The following is a 19,075-nucleotide window of genomic DNA, read 5'->3' as shown; positions in this document are numbered from 1 at the left end:
CTTTGTAGAGCATATTTTAAAGTACTTGATAGATTAAGCTAAAGACATACTATTGTGAAATATTATAAGATTATCTTATTACCCTAACTAACAGAATGACTGACATGCCCAGCAAGGTATTTTTAAAGACTTCTAGAATAACTTAGGTATAGATCACACTGTTGGAAAACTATCAGTACATATTGCACATTTAGAGGACTACTCAGTCACCATTGTCTTTAGCTTTCTTAAGAAACTGACGTTGTTGCTTGCTGCCCTTTTGGTTACTTAAAAATGTCACCAGTAGCCACTCTACTAGTCTTCCCTCTCTCCAGCTGGGAATCAGCTCAAGGCTAAAATGATTTATATGCTCCTAACCAGTCAGAAAATTCACTCACCTACATGTCAACATGCATTTCCTAGTATCCTTAAATTATAAAATATATTATCTTTGAATATTAAAGATCACTAGCTCTATTTATTTGCTTCTTGATTTAAGACTATTTTTATTGGTTTTGAGTCAGGTGTTCTTTCAGAAATATGAAAATTTAAGCAAGCTAGGCATCAATTAGATTGTATATTACCAAACAAGGTTATCGATTCACACACTCCTTATTGGACTGACTCACCCACTGCCACTGAGTGGATGCTGACAGTGATGGTATCATAGGACACGGTATTCTGCTCCGGTGAGATGTCATGACTGTAACTGTTTATGGGAGTGAAAAAGGCTCCGTTTTTCTCCAAAAGTGTGGCTGGTGGTTTTGAACTGCTGACCTTGAGGATCGCAGGCCAATTTATAACCAACTATGTTACTAGTCTCCTCCTTATTGACTACAAACTTCAAAATCAGGTTCAAATCCTCAGCCACTCCTGGAGCAAAAAACGGCGGCCTCCTTCCGAAAAGACTACAGCCTTGGAAACCTTCTGTAGGTCACTACGAGTCACAAAAGTAATGAGTTTACTTTTCAGAAAAAGGAAATTTTACAATTTTAATGACTCAGCCTTTTTAATCAAGCAGTGTGTTAGCTTCCAGTTGTAAGGCTCCTATTCATTCTGGAGCTTTTCCTGACAAAAAGAAGCCCAATGCTTCGCAGGGTAATGATGTATCTAGTGCAAACACTTACCTTCCAGCTGCCATTGTACCCAGGAGTAGGCATGACACTCAGTCTTAGTCACTACGTTTTATACATCTAAAAGATTTAAAACATCTTTTTGTTTTTTCTGCCATAAATAGCTCTCTTTACTTTCCGCTGTGGCAAAGATGTGAGTCTAAGACTAGAGATGAAATAACACTGCGAACGGCCAGTAAAATGAAGGCAGTGATGGAGAAACTGCACTGTCCATGTAGCAAAGTACACCTGGTACCTACTTAAGCACCGGTGAGATTTGGAAACCTTATAGCTGAACTGAATTCTACTCTGATATATTTAGAAACTACCATTACCCATATTATATATAGTACTTTTAGGCCATTTTAAGTGCAATATCTTAAGTTCAGCACACATAATTTCATATTCAGCTTTTGAAACAAATAAAATTAATGATGACCACCCTCAATTACTTTTTATCACATATCCTCAAGTACAGTATGAAGAGGAATTACTTTATTGTCATTTACAGGGGCTGTCTCATAAAATAATAACATCATTTAAAAACATCATTACTTTTCTAACATACAAGAAAGGCTATTTTGTGAAACAGTAATGGTATATTCAGTGAAAACAGTCAAATGAGCCAATGAAGGTTCACAGAAATAAGTAACAAGTGTCATAAAGATATTAACACTCCCACGACGACAACAGATGGAAAGAGTTGGAAGTCTTATAAAACAATCGGAATATACAAAATATATCTTTACCTTTGAAATATGATCATTTTGACCTAAGAGGCTTATTTCATTTTCGACACGTAGGAGCCAATCTGTATTTGCATTAAATTGCTGTAATTCTTCCTCTCTTTTTTTTTCCAAGTAGGAGCGACGAGTTTTCAACATTGTAATTCTATGATCTCGTTTGAAAGTCGCCTGAAACACAAGGTATTTAATAGTCAGCCTAATTTTTATGATCTGTGATGCATACAATATTAGTAAAGTAGTATATTTTCTTTAAGTTTACCACTGCAGTCTACTAAGATAGGTTATGTTTTTGTATATAAAAGCTATTTCCCTTTGAAACCTTGATAAAACTCTGCTTGCCAAAAAATAGGAAATTGAGCTAGTGAGTCATTTTTATAAAATTACACCTTGAAAGTTTATGGTGTTCAGAAATAACATTGGCCAAATTAAAGTCTACAACTTTATTTACCAAAATTCACTTTCATAACATAATCTGATAAATTTCTTTCTTCCTAAATCAGAATCAAAGTAGATGCATGTTCTGCTCTTGTCATTTCTCCAAATGAAAAGGAATGATGACAAATAGCATTCTAGTGCTCTGGTTTGACGTGTAAGGCCTGAGATTGCTGGAAATGACAGCAAAGAGAACTTTTATCAGAAAGCTTAGTTATCAGTATCTGATCTTGCTTGACAGTGTTTGTTCAGAAGGTAGAATGGGTATGGGAACTATTTCTGATTGATACTTTTAATTGAGATAAAAATTGGCAATTCGGAGTCCTGATGGTGTAATAGTTGAGTTAGGCTACTATCAACAAGGCCTGAAATTCTAATCCCATAAAGAGTTTTTAATTATTTTAACAAAGAGCTAACAACAGTCTCAGAAACCCCCAGGGCACTTCTATGGGAGGGTTGCTATAAGCCAGCACTGGCTAGATGGCAGACAGCTGTTTTGTTTGTTTATTACTCTAATGTAATTCTATCATGGGAACTGTGGGCCAAATCAACTTGACCTCTCGAGGTTACTGCCAAGACATATGAACTCAACAAACAACAGACACAATGAATGGATCTGAGACAATATACCCAGATTAAAATAAGCACCTTCAGTTGTTTTTCAGAAACAAACGCGCAAACAGTGTTCATTTGAACTTTGAAAGTAAGTTCTTTAGTATCTTTTATCAAATAAGTAAATACAGGTAGCAATTATCTTTACTGACTAAGGTACAAATTTATGAGAGATTTCAAGTCAGACACTGGTAGACATAATGGAGCCATAATCGAGTTACTGAAGCTATACTCAAACCGGTAAAAGGTTACTCGCTCTTCTTTTCAAGGAAAATACAAGGGTCAAAGAGACTCAGAGTCCATTTTAGGCTGGTCAGATACATCGGGTACAAACTGGTGGATAGGCATCTTCATGCTCACCAAGGCTCTTGATTCTTTAAATTCTCTAGTTAATTATATCTCAATCTCTCTTTGTCTATGTGAGACCAGAAAACAAAGTAAACTACCATACCCACCATGCCCCCCCAAATGAAGATAATCAAGAAAACAAAATAAAAAACCATAAATTGACCAGTGGTCAAAATTATTTTCAAAATAACATTAAGATACAAATAGTCCCTTTCTTCTTATTCTATCATACAGTAGTTTTCTACAGCTTAGAAAAAATTTTAATTGTACAAGTGAATTCTATCACATTGAAAATAAGAGAGCTGATAAGAAAAGCCAGGTAATTAAAGACTTGCAGAAACTTAAAACAATGCCATTTTTCCATTACCTAGTTTTTCTTGGAATTATAATTATTATTTATTTTAACATTATTGTACCTACATTGATATATAATGGCTTTAAATTTAAAATATAGAGCTGGAATTTACTTCACTGTATTTCAGTTTTAATTTCTAGAATGTCAATGTTAATAGACTGAAGTGGGATAAAGTTCCTAGGCCTTAAATGTTTTTAAGAGTGAGACAAGATCCTGAACCTTGAGATCTTTAGAACCACTGCTAGAGCAGAAGGTAAATGATATGCTTTCTGGACTTTCTACTGTGACTCAGCAGATGAAGGGAAGTCGATCTCATTGAGCATTTAGTTACCTCATTTGAAAAATGAAGATAAAAGATTTGTGCCTGTCCAAAGGCAGTTGGCTAAATCAGGTTATCTTTATTTTGCTTTAAGATTTCTAAATTTTATAGGAACACATAGAAACCAGAGCAAAAGATTACCTATGTGTGTGATAGCAGCAATATTTAAAACTGTAAAGAGCTGAACTACATCCCCCTCAAAGTATGTTCTTGACAGTTTCTTATAACTATTACCCATCAAACTACATCCCTGATGATGTTCTTTGGGGGACATTTGTGTTTTGGGTACTACCCCATCCCTCTTGAACCACTAACCTGGGGTGGTGGTGGTAAAAAAGGTCAAGTTATGTTTTGAAGGCATTCTAAAATACCCATATAATCTTGATATTCAATCAAAATATTTCCCATTTAGATTTCAAAAGAACTTCATGTATTTCATTTAAAAATGCCCCAAATAATGTGCAGAGTATTTAAAAGGAATACATGATTCTATAATTTCAGATGTTGTTACTGTTTGGCTACAAAGAACTGCTAATGTGATAAACTTATTTTATCAGAAAATACTTAGGGACTATCTATCTTAATATGGCTATAAAATTACCCCAAAATTTTACTTTAGTACTAATTGCAGAATCCATACCATAGGGTAATTTATTATAGCTGAAAATAATTTTGAGGTCTTTTTACAGATTGTTTTTGTAGGTTAAAGAGAAATATAAAATTCTATGCCTTAGCAGATAGTTGACATAAACATTGAATCATTTGCTGCTTTCAAAAATATTGCCAATGGCTGTGTTGCTAAAGGATGCTAAAGTGCAAATTTAATACAATCTAATAAAGATTTAACTTTAACTTTTTCTGCTTAAATTTGAAATGCAAAGTGATGATTTTTTGGTAAATATTATTTATAAGTATCAAAGTTGAAATGTAGGGTAGAATCCTTTAAATCTATAGGACTTATCCAATTAAATTAGGACTCCAAGATGAGTCATTACTTTACTTCCACGACCATAAACAAAATATTGTATGATGCAGAAAGCATCAAAAGAATATGTTAGGAATACACAGAGTCACCATTATACCAAAAAGAATTCATTGACATTCAACCATTTAAAAAAAGTTGCCTAAGAGTAAGAACCAATGGTACTGACGGAAGAAGCTCCAGGTATACTGAAAGCATTAACCAAAACAAACAACACTCTAGGAACTGATGGGATATCGGTAATATGTTTCAAACAAGCTGATGAGCACTGAAGCATCCCCTTGTCTACGTCATAAAATTTGGAAGAGGCTACTTGGCCAACTGACTAGAAGTGATCCATTTTTGTACTCATACCAAAGAAAGGTGACCCAACAGAATATGCAAATTACATAACAATACATTTGATAATCTCATACAAGTAAAATTTTGTTTTAGATTATCCAACAAAAGTTGCAAGAGTACACTGATAAGGAGTTGCTAGAGTTTCAGACAAGAATTAAAGAGGACACGGAATAAGGGATATATATCATGGCTGATACCAAATGGATTTTGGCTGCAACAAGAGAATATCAGAAAGTTGTTTGTTTCAGCTTTTAAAAAATTGATTATGCAAAGGCATGTTGATTATGTGGATCAGAATGAACTATGGATAGCCTTGAGAAAAATGAGAATTCCAGAATACTTCACTTTGTTCATGTAGAACCCATACATGGACCAAGAGACAGTTATGCAAACAAAGACAAAGGAATACTGTATCATTTATAATCAGGGAAGGGTATGCATCAGGGCAGTATACTCTGACTATGCTCATTCAATCTGTATGTGCAGCAAATGATCAAAGTAGGTGGATTATATGAAGAATGTGGCATCAGGATTGGAGGAAGGCTAACAACAATCTGCAAATAAGCAGATGAAACAATCTTACTAGCTGAAAGTGAGGATGAGTTAAAAGTACTTGCTAATCAAGATCAAGTATTGCAGTGTTCACTATGGATTACAACTCAATGGAAAAAAAATCAAAATCCTTCTAACTGGACCAATAGGTAACATCATGATAAATGGAGAGAAGAAGTAATCAGGGGTTTAGTCTTGCTTGGATTCATAATCAATGCTCGTGGAAGCAGTAGTCAAGTGATTAAGCTACACATTGCACTGGGTAAATCTGCTGCACAGGCCCCTTCAATGTGCTGAAATGAAAGGAGGTTATTTTGAGGACTAAGTTGTGCCTGACCAAAGCCATGGTATTTTCAATCTCTTCCTTTGCACGCAAAAGTTGGAAGAGTAAAGAGGGATGGAGGCATTTGAATGATGGTGCTAGCAAAAAACACTGAAAGTAACATGGACTGCCAAAAGAACAAAGGGGTTTTAGAAGAAGTCCAGCCAGAATATTAATTCCTTAGCGTTACGGGTAGTGAGCCATAGTCACATATTTTTGACAGGCTGTCAGGAGACCAATCCCTGGAGAAGGACATCAGGCTGTTAAGGTAGCACAACAGAGAAAAAGAGGAAGGCCCTTGATCAAATGGATTGACACAGTGGCTGGATCTATGGCCTCACACCTAAAGTGAGGTTGACAAAGGACAAGGCAGTGTTTCGTCACCATGGTCAGAACTGATTAGACGACACTTAACAACAGCAAACTACGAAACCCACTCGTTCTACTAACCTAAGACACTTAAGTAGACCATGTGAACAATTTTCCCTGCTATAATTCTAGTCTCCATTGCCCTTCCATTTCTATGCATTGTTATATAAGAAACAAAATGAAGAATCCTTCTCAGTGTAAACCAGTGGTTCTCAACCTTCCCTAATGCCGCCACCCTTTAATAAAATTCCTCATGCTGTGGTGAACCCCCAACCTTAAAATTATTTTCACTGTTACTTCATAACTGTAATTTTACTACTGTTATGAATCGGGCGACCTCTGTGAAAGGGTTATTCGACCCCCAAAGGGGTTGCAACGCACAGGTTGATAACCGCTGGTGTAAACAATAGTTAACCAATCATATTGAAGCTATAAAATGTACACATATATATTAAGTATAATACATATTTAGTAATTCAATAGTATAATTTAATATCAATAGATGAATCAGTATCAATGTTACATTATTTTCTCAGTATATTAAATCTTTGCCATCTAATAGATTGAGGAAAGCAAAAAGATTACTTTAAAGCATACTAAAATTTGATTGCTTGTGGACATTAAAAAGATAAAACTTTTATATACAAAAGTTATGACTGCTGAAAAGTGGGAAAACATTTCAGAAGTACATAATTAAAACTAAAATGCAATTGATTGATGATCAATGAACATCAAAACTGGTTTGAATAATTAATTACCCAGAATTTTCAAACTTCTTTTTCCATGTACTATTTCACATGCCCAGATATGTATTTTTTCCTGTTTAGGACTCATGTTTGTTGAATTCACATCTTATTCACATCCAACTAATCCTAAAAAATTCTTAGCCACACATTTTCCACGTATCGCTTTTTCCATGTCACATTATCTATGGCCTTTTTAAATGCCTACTGGAGGGATGCATGACTTTCTTATTCCACTCTTCAGAACTTCACCTTATTCATTTGCCATCTCTTTACGCTACAAGTGATGTTACTGATTCACTTTCTTGATTTGTTCCACTGTTGTATCTCACAGGCAAAAATGCAAAGGAATATAAACACAGGCTGCAATCACCATGAACTCAGATCACAGTTCTGTACCTGTGAGTGTTGTGCTCTTTAACAAGGTAACTTCTCTCTGTACCTTAGCTCCGCACTTCAATAATGAAACGACAACGACAGTGGCTGGTAGGTAGTAAATGCTGCGCCGAGGTTCGAAGTCAGAGTTGAATTTGTACTGTTCTTGCCACAGTCCCCAGAAGCACTATTTTCTATGTCAAACACTATTTTCTATGTCAATTTCTCGCATGATGATTTTCCAAACAAAAACATGGGTAGTAAGAGCTGGAATGTCAATTTCTTTTTAAAAGCAAGCCTATTATGACCACAGCCATGGTGGTTTCACTTGCCTCATAGGCATGTGGAAGTTCAACATTGAAAAAGGAAGATGGAAGACGAATTACTATGTTTGAATCATGGTGCTGGTGAAGAATATTCCAAGTACTATGGAATGCTAGAAGAAAAACAGAACTTTCTTGGATGAAGTACAACAAGAGCACTCATTAGAAATGAGAATGGGGAAATTTATTCTTATGTACTTTGCAAGTATTACCAGGAAAGACTAGTACCTGAAAAAGGACATCATGAAAGAATTTCATAAACCCTACAGAAGCAAAGTCAAGACATGAGATTCTATTAGTTTTGTTTCCTGCTTTTGACACCCAAGAATTTAACTTTCTTTTTTATATACTTAGTTTGCTACAATTTCTCCAGCATTTCCTGCTGCTTACACAAAATAGGCGGCTAATATAGGTGTCCTTGCCTATCATTACAAAGTGTTATACCATTCTTCCGCCTGCCAACTCATTGAGTTTACCACAAGGCCATATTGGAGTGTGTTGGTTAGGGGAGCGTCCTAATCCAGTAGGTGTGAAGTCTTTATGTAAGAGCGAAACTCGGACACAGGTCCAGAGAAGGAAGATGACTATGTAATTTAGAGGTAGAATTAATATGATGTAGCTGCAACATAAGGAATGCCAAGGATTTCCAGCCATCATTAATATCTAGAGGACTACAGAATAGATTCGTCTTCAGAGGTCCCAGAAGAAACCAGACTTGACTATGAACAGCTAGCTGTTAAACTCTGAGACTATAAATTTGTTCTTATAAGCTACTCAACAAGTTGCTAGAATTAGAAAATATTTATGTTTTTATAGTGTCTAAAATGTCATCGTGAAATTGTTAAACACCTTTTCTACTTTGTCTTCAGAGCACACCATTTCAATTTGTTTATAGCATTGTTGTTCGTGATTCATCTTAAGTTCATTTTCCTTTAGTAACATTTCCAACTTCAGATAGTCTTGTCTGATTTCCCCTCGATTCTGGAACAAGCAGGTCAGAATTTCTTGAAATCTAGAAAAAACATAATAAATTCATTAAAAAATATTAAACGCCACCCCTCCCACAACACACATTGAAGAAACTAATTTTTTGATAACTCAAAGTACACTTAAAGTATATCATAAATTAAATCCATGAACAAATGGATTTACACCACTTGAATAGTTTGATTCCATGATAATCAGCAAGCAAGTGATGTTAGAAAGGGCTATTAAGCTTATTTTACAAGGTTAATTTTTCTGTCTCGTCTCCTCCTTGTCCAAGAAAGATCCTGTTATTCAAATGTAGGCATGATAAGGATTCTTGGATTGGTAATCTTTGTGTCTGTTTGTATTTCTATGTAATAGAAAACTTAGTAAATATATGTATGTTCATAGAAAAGGAAAAATAATCTCAACTGCAGCAGCATGTTGAAGTCGAGGGTTGGCTCACTGTTCGCAAAAAGCAGTAGGAGGGCATTATCACACGATACCTCCATGGCCCCAGTACAAATAAGAGTCAGGTTTCAGATTCAGAATTTTTATAGTGAAAACACACCATATGGTTAGGTGCCCGCTACAGACTGGCATAAGAGCCAGCTGACATAGCCAGGGCCCAAAACATCCAAGTTAAGAACATGGTAAAGCTAAACATGCTGCTACACTGTATTTTTTCTAAAGGGCAAACGAGATCTAGAAAATCAAAGTTGAGGACTTGGACCCAGATCTCCTCCGAATGCACCAAGTCTTCAAGCTAATTTCTGAAAGCCCCAAACATGTAATTCTGTGTCTTCCTGGGTCAAGAGAATATATTTATACTTTTAAATCATAGATCATCTCTGAGTTACAGTGATAGTATAAGCAGTCACATATAGATAAAAATCTGCAAGGAAAATGAACGGTAAAACTTGGAAATAAAAATCATAATAAAGTACATACATTTAAAAATAAATGTTCTCTAGCTAGAATTTTAGATATATTTGTAAGAATCTGTGGTAAAAACACAGCCAATTTACGTCAGTAGTTATTAATGAAACTCTAGTGGGAATGAATACAAGCCACAACACATTGACTTTACTGCAATTTTGTCAAACTAATAAATATTTCAGAGGAAATATGTATGGACCTTGCAATTTCATTGTATTATATTGCAACAACGCCAATGCCGGTAAATGAATTGATAAGGTATCTTTAGGCTATACTCAAAGATTTCCTGATTCCTCTGTAACTATACCCAAGGACAAAGTGAAATATTTGACAATTTTGTGGTCCACACATATTTTAATTGGTGGTGTTTACTGTTGAGGGTGGGAGGAAGAGATTAGGATCAAAGGAGGTTTCTAGAGAGCGCCTTTTAAAAAGACTACATCATGTTTAAAAGATGACTTATGTATTTTCTAATCACTTAAAATATTATAGTAACTAGAAAACAAACGCCAGCACCAATGTTTTTAAGTGACACCTATTAAATATCACCTTCATAGATTTCTTGGCATCGTCAAAAGTAAAGTTTTATTACTACTTTCTAAACAATTACATTAACACTCTATGATTTCCCTTTGAATATTTCTTTTACATATTTAAATGACATAGTTTTATGTTTTTATGGAAAAACAAGCTTTGAAACTCATGTCAATAAAAATGTTTTCTGTAGCAATGATTACCAGAACAAAGTTAATTTACATAATAATGTCAACAGAATAAAGATATTTAATATTTCTCTTAAGAACCAGTAATGTTTGAGGGAAAATGTCAGACGTTATAAAGTATAGATTTTATTTATTATTACCTTTCTTATAAATAAAGAAAAGCATTCATCATGTTCTTAGAAATTACAACATGGAGTTTTTGTTAGGGAAAGGTCAAGTTGAAATTTTAAAAATGTGGAATTAAATAAGTCTATTAACGACCCTTGGAGCCAGGGATGGCAAAGCTTTGTCTCATGTACTTTGTACATCTTATCCGGACAGACTAGCCCCAGGAGAAGGCAATGCTTGGATGGGCAGTGACAAAGAGCAAGGCCTTCGCTGAGATGCATTGGTTCAGTGGCTGCAGCGATGGACTCAAGCATACAAACAGTAAGTGAGGATGGTGGCTCAGCACCGGGTGGTGCTTTGTTCTGTCGTAGATACAGGGTACAACGAATATGAAAGCAAACTAGACTTGGTTAAGAATTGGTGAGCTATTCTATGGAAGTAATGACTCCAAATAGTTGATTTTTTTTTATCCTTTTAAAGAATTTTGCATTTAAGAAAAAGAGATTATCTGGTTGGATGAGGACCAAACCTGTACTGTACTTTCTAAAAATGAAATAACAACTAAAACGATATCAATGTTAAAAGCTTTCTTTAATGAGATTATATAAATATTAAGTAATCACTTGCAATTACTTATTTAAATAACCCTTTTAAGTTGGTGGGATGTAACAAGAAAGTATGATACGCTTAATATAAAAGCATTATTTTGAAAATAGGTTGTTAGAGATTAGCATTTAGGACTTAAAATACTTCAGAATATCTCCAGTATAAGCAGATCTTTTATAATGTATCAACAGTATGAAAGTGATTTAAGATCCTTGATAGAGACAAAGCTGTTAAAATTACTTATAATACTTGTCAAGTATCACAAAATGGGAGCAAAGGGATTAAGATTTGAAAGGTGTGATTTACAGCCCCTAAATGTAAGTGAAGACAAAATACTTCCCTGTTATTTTGTATGGTGCAGGCGATACATGTGGTTAACATGGATCTAACATAATTGAAAAACAAAAAACCCGTAAAGTCATATACAAACTATAATCACATTATTATTAGTTACCTCAGGGTCTAGAGCCATTTAAATAGACAAAAATAAATAAATAAAAGCTTTTCAAATCAGGGACTTTTTTGCAAAACCTTGTCAAGTTCACTACCATTAGTGGATGCTGACTCATAGTGAACCCCATGGGTTTCTGAGACTAGTTATTTACTTATGGGAGTAGAAAGCCCTGTCTTGCTCCTGAAGAGCAGCTGGTGGTTTCAAACTGCCGACCATGGAGATCGCAGTGCAACAACACATTACTACAACACCACCAGGGCATCAGTAAGACCTTGTAATGATGTGACGTTACTTACTAAGGGTTCTTCTATTACTTTATAACTCGCCCCAAATAATCAGATGGGATCAGGCAAATAAAGTTTAGAGTATTCTAACTCAGACTGGTCAGTTTTCCCATTTCTGGAGAGTCAGCCTTCTCAGGTGCAAATTGAGAGAGCTCCCTGACAGGCAAAAAATTAAAGCCACCCGTAGAAGACATGGGAAATCTCTACCTCCAGTGGCAGATAAATGGGAGCACAGTACAGAGACCATGAGCCACAGCAGAACTGTGCCACTGAGACCAAGGAGTGGAGAAGCAGAGCAGCAGCACACTACCTGGTCACGAAGGCAGAGGTCAAGGTCACAGCGAGTTTTGTCTGCCAGCTGAGAAGTGCTGTTGTGGACTAATATTTTATGATCTTGACTTGTGGCAACCTATTAAGTGCCCAATAAAGCCCCATACTTGTCAATATTGTTAGTTGTCTGAGGCCTCTGCAACAAATTATTGAAGGCAGCCAAGAAAGTGGAGTGCTGTGGGAGGAACGGTTATTGTCAGAATGAAGTGAAAGAAGGAAAAAAGGCAGAGCCATCCTGACCTTTGTGACTGAGTAATCAGCTTTGGGCTGGTGAGGAATTGGATTCTCCTTTCTACCGAGGTTAGGTTAGATGAGGTCAGATGTAGCAACCTCCAAGTTTTCTCAGACCTCAGATTACTAATTTAGTAACAACAAAGCATTGTTATCACTGTAGATTCAAAATCACTATTCCTTACACCTTACTTTATGCACTTCCTTATCTCCCTTATACTCTTCAAGACTCCTTCTTGACCCTTTTATGCATTATAAGACAAAAAGTTGCAAAATCCTACTAAACTTTTATTAGCTTCTTATGAACTCACAGAAAATTAGGTCTGGAGAGCTTGAAACAAGTTTAAATTTAGACAATGCTAATCACACTTGATGAAATCATTTTATTAAAAAGATTCTCATATTGTTTAACACAATGATGTATTTTGTCCCCATCTCGTATTCCTTCAATAAAACGTAATTCAAGAAATAGTTTAGTTTCCTTGAACAACTCAAGAATTTCCATTTCTTGAACTAGTACCCTAATGGTGCAATTCACAAAATGTAATTATTTGGGTAAAAGCACATTTACACAATAAATGATGACTAATATTAAATATCTGGTTGGATTAAAAACTACATATACCTTTAAATGAAATTTTCTTTTTTACCTTTTGATTTCGTTTTCCTGAGGGTTTGAAATCACTAATTTTGCATTGTGATTTTCATCAGCGGAGGCTTTCTGTTCTTCATAAGCTTTTAGCTTTTCTTTTAACAATGAAATCTAGTAGACAGAAAACACTAGTTAACATACACACTAAGACCACACTGAAGCCAGCCTCTAGGGGCATGCAGCAGGGGGGAGCAGAGCAATGAAGTCCCCAGGGATAGAGGCGGTGCCAGGGAATAGCACCCCATCAGACTTGACTGGAAAGCACCTGTGAAGGAAAACAAACAGACTCTGAACTATTCATACGTTTATGTGTGTATGCGTGTCTGTGTTTGTTGTAGCTATTGTTTTACTTTCTGCTGTTGCTTCATTGTAGTCAGTCTTGTGATGGAACATAGAATGTCTACCTGGAAGGGATAGGCAAAATAAACAAGCCAGAAGAGAGACAACAGGATGAAAGTTCCGGGGAGGACATGGGAGAAGGGGAGGCGGGGGAAAGGAAGAGGATGTTAACAAGCCCAGGGACAAGGGACCAACAAGTGACCCAAAATCAGTTTCAAGGAGGGTGTGGGAGGTCTGGATCAACAGCAGTGTGGCAGTGTAACCGAGAGGAATTCCTAAAACACAAATGAAGGCAGAACATAATAGTGGGACAAGAGGAAAGTACAAAGAAATAAAGGAAAGAACTAGGAAGCAAAGGGAAGTCATAGATATATAAATACAGGCATATAAAGGTATAAATATATTTATATACAACGGGTGGGAAATAGATCTATGTACATATATTTACAGGTTTAGTATTAAGGAAAGAGATGGACAGTGGGGCCCCGCACAAGTACTCCCTCAACACAAGAATAGTTTGTTCTAACAATTCGGCAGTCTGAGATGCTCACCTGCCTGGCATGATTGCTGAAGACAATGGGTGCACAAGCAAATGTGGTGAAGAAAGCTGATGGTGCCCGACTACCAAGCTAAAGCACCTGAAGACAATGGGTACATAAGCAAATATGGAGAATAAAGCTGATGGTGCCCAGCTACTAAAAATGTAGCACTTGAAGTCTTAAAGACCCGAAGAAAAACAAGCAACCATCTAGCTGAGAGACAACAAAACTCACACACCAAAGAAGCACTGCAGCCTGTCCTGACTCGATCGTTGAGGACAAAGTGGGTGCATAAGCAAAAGTGGTGAAGAAAGTTGATGGTCCCTGGTTATCAAATGAGATAGCATCCAGGATCTTAAAGGCCTGAAGACAATCAGGCGGCCATCTAGCTAAGAAACAACAAAGCCCACACAGAAGAAGCACACCAGCCTACCCCAACACGAACACTGAAGACAAAACAGGTGCATAAGCAAATGCGATGAAGAAACCTGATGGTGCCCAGCTGTCAAAATACATAGAATCTAGAATCACATAGGCTGGAAGATTAACAAGTGGCCATCTAAGTGAGAAACAACAAAGCCCACATGGAAGAAGCACACCAGCCTGTGAGATGACAAGTCGTCAAAGGGATCAGGTATCAGGCATCAAAGATGAAAAAAAAAAATCATAGCATTGTGAATGAAGGGGAGTGCAGAGTGGGGACCCAGGGCCCATCTGTGGGAAATTGGACATCCCCTTGCAGAAGGGCTGTGGAGAGGAGACGAGCCAGTCATGGTGTAGTGTAGCAACAATGAAATATGTAATTTTCCTCTCGTTCTTAAATGCTTCCTCCACCCACTATCATGATCCCAATTCTACCTTACATATCTGGCTGGACCGGAGGATGTACACTGGCACAGATAGGAACTGGAAATATAGGGAATCCAGGACAGATGAACCCCTCAGGACCAGTGGTGAGAGTGGCGATATTGGGAGGGTGGAGGGAAGGTGAGGGAGAAAGGGGGAACAGATGACAAGGTCTACATATAACCTCCTCCCTGGGGAACGGATGGTGGAGAAGTGGGTGAGGGTGGCGTTGGATAGTGTAAGATATGATAAAATAATAATGGTTTGTAAATTGTCAGGGTCTTGGAGGAGGGGAGCGGGGAGGGAGGGAAAAATGGGGAGTTGATACCAGGGGCTCAAGTAGGGGGCAGGTGTTTTGAGAATGATGATGGCAGCCTATGTACGAATGTGCTTGACACAAATGATGTATGTACGGATTGTGAAAAGAATTGTATGAGTCCCTAATCAAATGATTTCAAAAAAATACACAGTTAGGTATCCACTACTCATGAGTATCATTCTGAAAATACAGCGAGATTTTGGCAGGAGGAAATAAACCAAATTTCTAGAGTAACACAAAAACGTGGTTCAATTTAATAGCAGTTAAGTTTGGGAGAGGGGCAAGGGAACAATAAAAAAATAAAAATAGGGAAGTAGGAGGCAGACTCCCACGAGTTAAGGAAAAAACTGAGGTAGGTTAACAAAACAATGTAAGAAATGGACATACCTCTTTCTTCTGCTCATTACAGATCTTTACATATTGAGTTATATGACTGTTCAGATTAAGAACATTGCTCTTCAACTGTTAAAAAGAATTTATCAGTGAGCATAAAGACATCATAATCAATCATATATTACAAACATGGTGGTATTAGATAATTAATTAGCGTCCATTAATTGTAAATTTAAGATAATTATGATCATGTGACAATCATGATTAGCTACGAATACATTTAAAATATAAACGAGGACATGCTGAGCACACTAATACCATAAATAAAACCATAAAGAATTCATTCTACTACCTGAGAAAAGATACTTTTAACCATTGAAGCAATCAATCACAATATAAACTACTCCCTCTTTATTTCCTTAGTTTCTAAGAAACTTGAAGTAAATGTTACAGACCAGCCTGAGAGAGATTTTGTGTCAACATGGCTTGGTCAGGATTCTCAGTGATGGGCAGTTTAGACTTAGGCTCTAGATCCAGCAAGAAGCAGCAAGTTTTCCCATGGTATCCTTAAGAAGTATGTGACACCGCCAAGGAAACTTCCTTTCAGTTGCACTAGGGCTGTGACCTGACTTAAGGGGATTGCATTCCATGCTAATCTTCTGATAACTGGCAGGCTGCTACTAGCAGAGCTCATTATGGAGTTGAAGATGTTTGTTAGGTTACATAATGGAGCTTTAATAAGGACCTAACAACAAAAATGGCTCACAGTGACCTTATAATGGGACAGGGGAGAGCTGTTCCGGTGAGGGTCTCACACTGTCACTCTGTATGGGAGAAGAAAGCTCCGCAATGAGTCAGCATCGATCAAATCCATGGCAGTAAGCTTGTCTTTTGGAATGGCAAAATCACTGAGAACCCTGATAATGAACCAAGGTGAGACATAACCTATCACACATCTATTCACAAATTCAACTAGTTTTTATTGTGTTCTTATAAATTATCCTTTTCAAATAGGTCTTTAGCAATGGAAATAGTAAACAGAACATTAAACAGACACATCTAAATACTTGATTCTAAAGACGCGCCAAGTAGTCCCTTACATGTCCCTTATGATCTTAGAATTGAGAGTGTGAAAGTTTTTCGTATTCAGAGTACTGACTTTCTCAGTGGTAAAATGAAGCTAATCATTCTATTTTCAACAGGTTAGTGCAAAGATTATACTAAAAATGATATAAAAAGCCCCTCAATTTCCATATGGAGTATCAATATAACAATAGATCTCTCCTAAGCATGTAAATAGCATATGAACCTTTCTCTAGGGAGGGCACTGTTTCATCCTGAGACAGGGACTGTACAGAGGCAAGGTGGCAGAGGAGTCATTGGACCAGTTATGATCAACATCTCTTCCCATTCTGAGGTCATGCAATCTTAAGCATCACAAAATGGCTATAAGAATAATGAAGTTTATTAATTATGTTTCCAGAGCTAAGAGAGATTGATTACATCAGCAGCATGGAAAGATAATAATTATAAAGGTTACTTAAAAATTTAAATTAAAAAGTTAAAATAAATCCACTTAATTGTCACAGCTACATTACAAAGAAGATCTACACCTATGTTACAGATGTAGTAACAAAAGCTTGAGGGATTACTACTATGTCCGAGTGCTGGTATTGGGCTAAAGCAGAGCATCCTCCTTGGTGCGACAGATGTGGTATAGCCTATGTAGAAAAACTGATGCCCTCAAGTACTATCCATGTAGCCAAAGTCTTGCCCATAACTCCCGACTGTCATCCAAATAGCATGTCGTGATAGAGAAAGGTGTTATAACACCTTACTTCCCAAAAGACTCAGTAACAGAATAATACCATTATAAATGTAATAGAAGGGTTTAACTGTCAGCGCGAATATGGAATTAAACAGGCTGGTAAGTACATTTCTAACTCTGTCTTCAAACTTATTAAAATAGATTAATTAGATCATATTAGAATTACAAAAATTAATATAAACTCACTAACAACGAAGCCATAGTGTACACACTCACAGAAGATTTAATGTCCTTTGCACGGTTAGCATATTTCAGAGTGTTATATGTGTCATCGTAGAACACAGAGGAAGGACTGACAGCGGCTATCATGATAGTCCGACAGTTTCCTCCAAGAGAATCCTTTAACAAACGAGTGAGCTTACTGTTTCTATAAGGAATATGTTGATTCTTCCTCTGAAAGGTACAAGAAGAGAATTCTTAGGTCATTTCCAATGTTTAAATGCTAATTTGCTACCACTTCACTCTAAGACTCTAAAAACCATTCAATTTTGCCCAGACTTACATTAACTGATGATTCAGTTGATGTAATGCATTATAATGAAACTAGTCAGTGAATATATAAAGCAAACACTTTAATTTAAAAAATCACATCTCCATCTGAATGAGATTACTTTATTTAGTAATAATGTATTAACAATGGATTATTAGTTTAGGTAGAAACGCCATCCTAAGATGAGATTTTTAACAATAGAGAAACTAGGTATAGGTTATAGAGAATGTTTCTTGACTATCTACAAGTTTTCTGTACATATAAAAATCTTCTAGAATGAAATGGTTATTCAAAAATATTTTTCGTTTTTTAGAAAGGAATGAAATATAAAAGTAAACATTTATACACTAAACAAACATGGCGGGCCTTTGGTGGTTTACTGAGAAAACCAGGTTGAATTCCCATTCAATGTAACTAGAGCAGTTACCAAAAATCATTCATTTGTCAACCGAGGCTTCTATGTTGCTATATTGATGAACAGATTTCAGCAGTTTCCGTATGGAGACAGATTAAGGCTAGAGGGACTTCAGTTTACTCGTCTATACTCATGTATAAGCTGAGCTTTTCAGCACATTTTTAATGCAGTTTCTGTGGTAAAATTAGGTGCCTTGGTTGATATCGGGCCAGCTTATACTCGAGCATATACAGGATTTATGAAAACTCAGCCAATTGAAATTCTATGGATATCACAATGGTCTCATGTATGGGTTGCTATGAGTTGGGAACAGATTAAGTGTAAGCTAACAATAAACAAATACATTAATAAAACAAACTAGTTGCTATAGCTTCCTACTCATAAGAGACCCTGTAAGACAAAATAAAACTTCCTAGAGGCTTCGGAATCAATTCTGACTCATAGAAACTGAGCAGAATTTCCCCCATAGTTTCATCCTTATGGTAGCAGATGGTGACATCTTTGTCCTAAAGTATAGCTGGTGGGCTCAAACTATTGACCTTTTGGTTAGCAGCAACGCACTATAAACACGGAGCAAATAAAGATCCCTTAATATTGTTTTTTCTAGGTTTTCATTTAATATAAGATACAGCTATGAAATGAAATAATCTTCAAAAAGTTTAACTTCTATACAAAAAAGTGTTAATTATAATGTTTAATTAAAGGAAGGCTTAGCTTAACCACCATAAATATTTCATAACTCAAAGAAGAAAACGAAGCTAAG

At 36.3% G+C, this 19,075-nt stretch overlaps 1 protein-coding gene across 2 annotated transcripts in view; it reads right to left on the bottom strand.

Moving 5' to 3' along the window:
• Window positions 1-19,075, bottom strand: part of KIF18A (kinesin family member 18A) — a 101,354-nt gene that overhangs the window by 62,023 nt on the left and 20,256 nt on the right. For both annotated transcript variants that reach the window (XM_075545957.1, XM_075545958.1), the window contains 5 exons: window positions 17,624-17,800; window positions 15,634-15,708; window positions 13,202-13,314; window positions 8,761-8,923; window positions 1,841-2,005 (listed from right to left, as the gene is read on the bottom strand). In XM_075545957.1, the coding sequence (XP_075402072.1) occupies window positions 1,841-2,005; window positions 8,761-8,923; window positions 13,202-13,314; window positions 15,634-15,708; window positions 17,624-17,800 (693 nt within the window). The remainder of the gene's footprint in view (window positions 1-1,840; window positions 2,006-8,760; window positions 8,924-13,201; window positions 13,315-15,633; window positions 15,709-17,623; window positions 17,801-19,075) is intronic.

This window comes from Tenrec ecaudatus, chromosome 4 (genome assembly GCF_050624435.1).
Source record: "Tenrec ecaudatus isolate mTenEca1 chromosome 4, mTenEca1.hap1, whole genome shotgun sequence".
Classification (NCBI taxonomy): Eukaryota; Metazoa; Chordata; class Mammalia; order Afrosoricida; family Tenrecidae; genus Tenrec; species Tenrec ecaudatus.
Note: the sequence above shows the minus strand (reverse complement) of the source record. Positions and strands in the feature narration are given on the sequence as shown.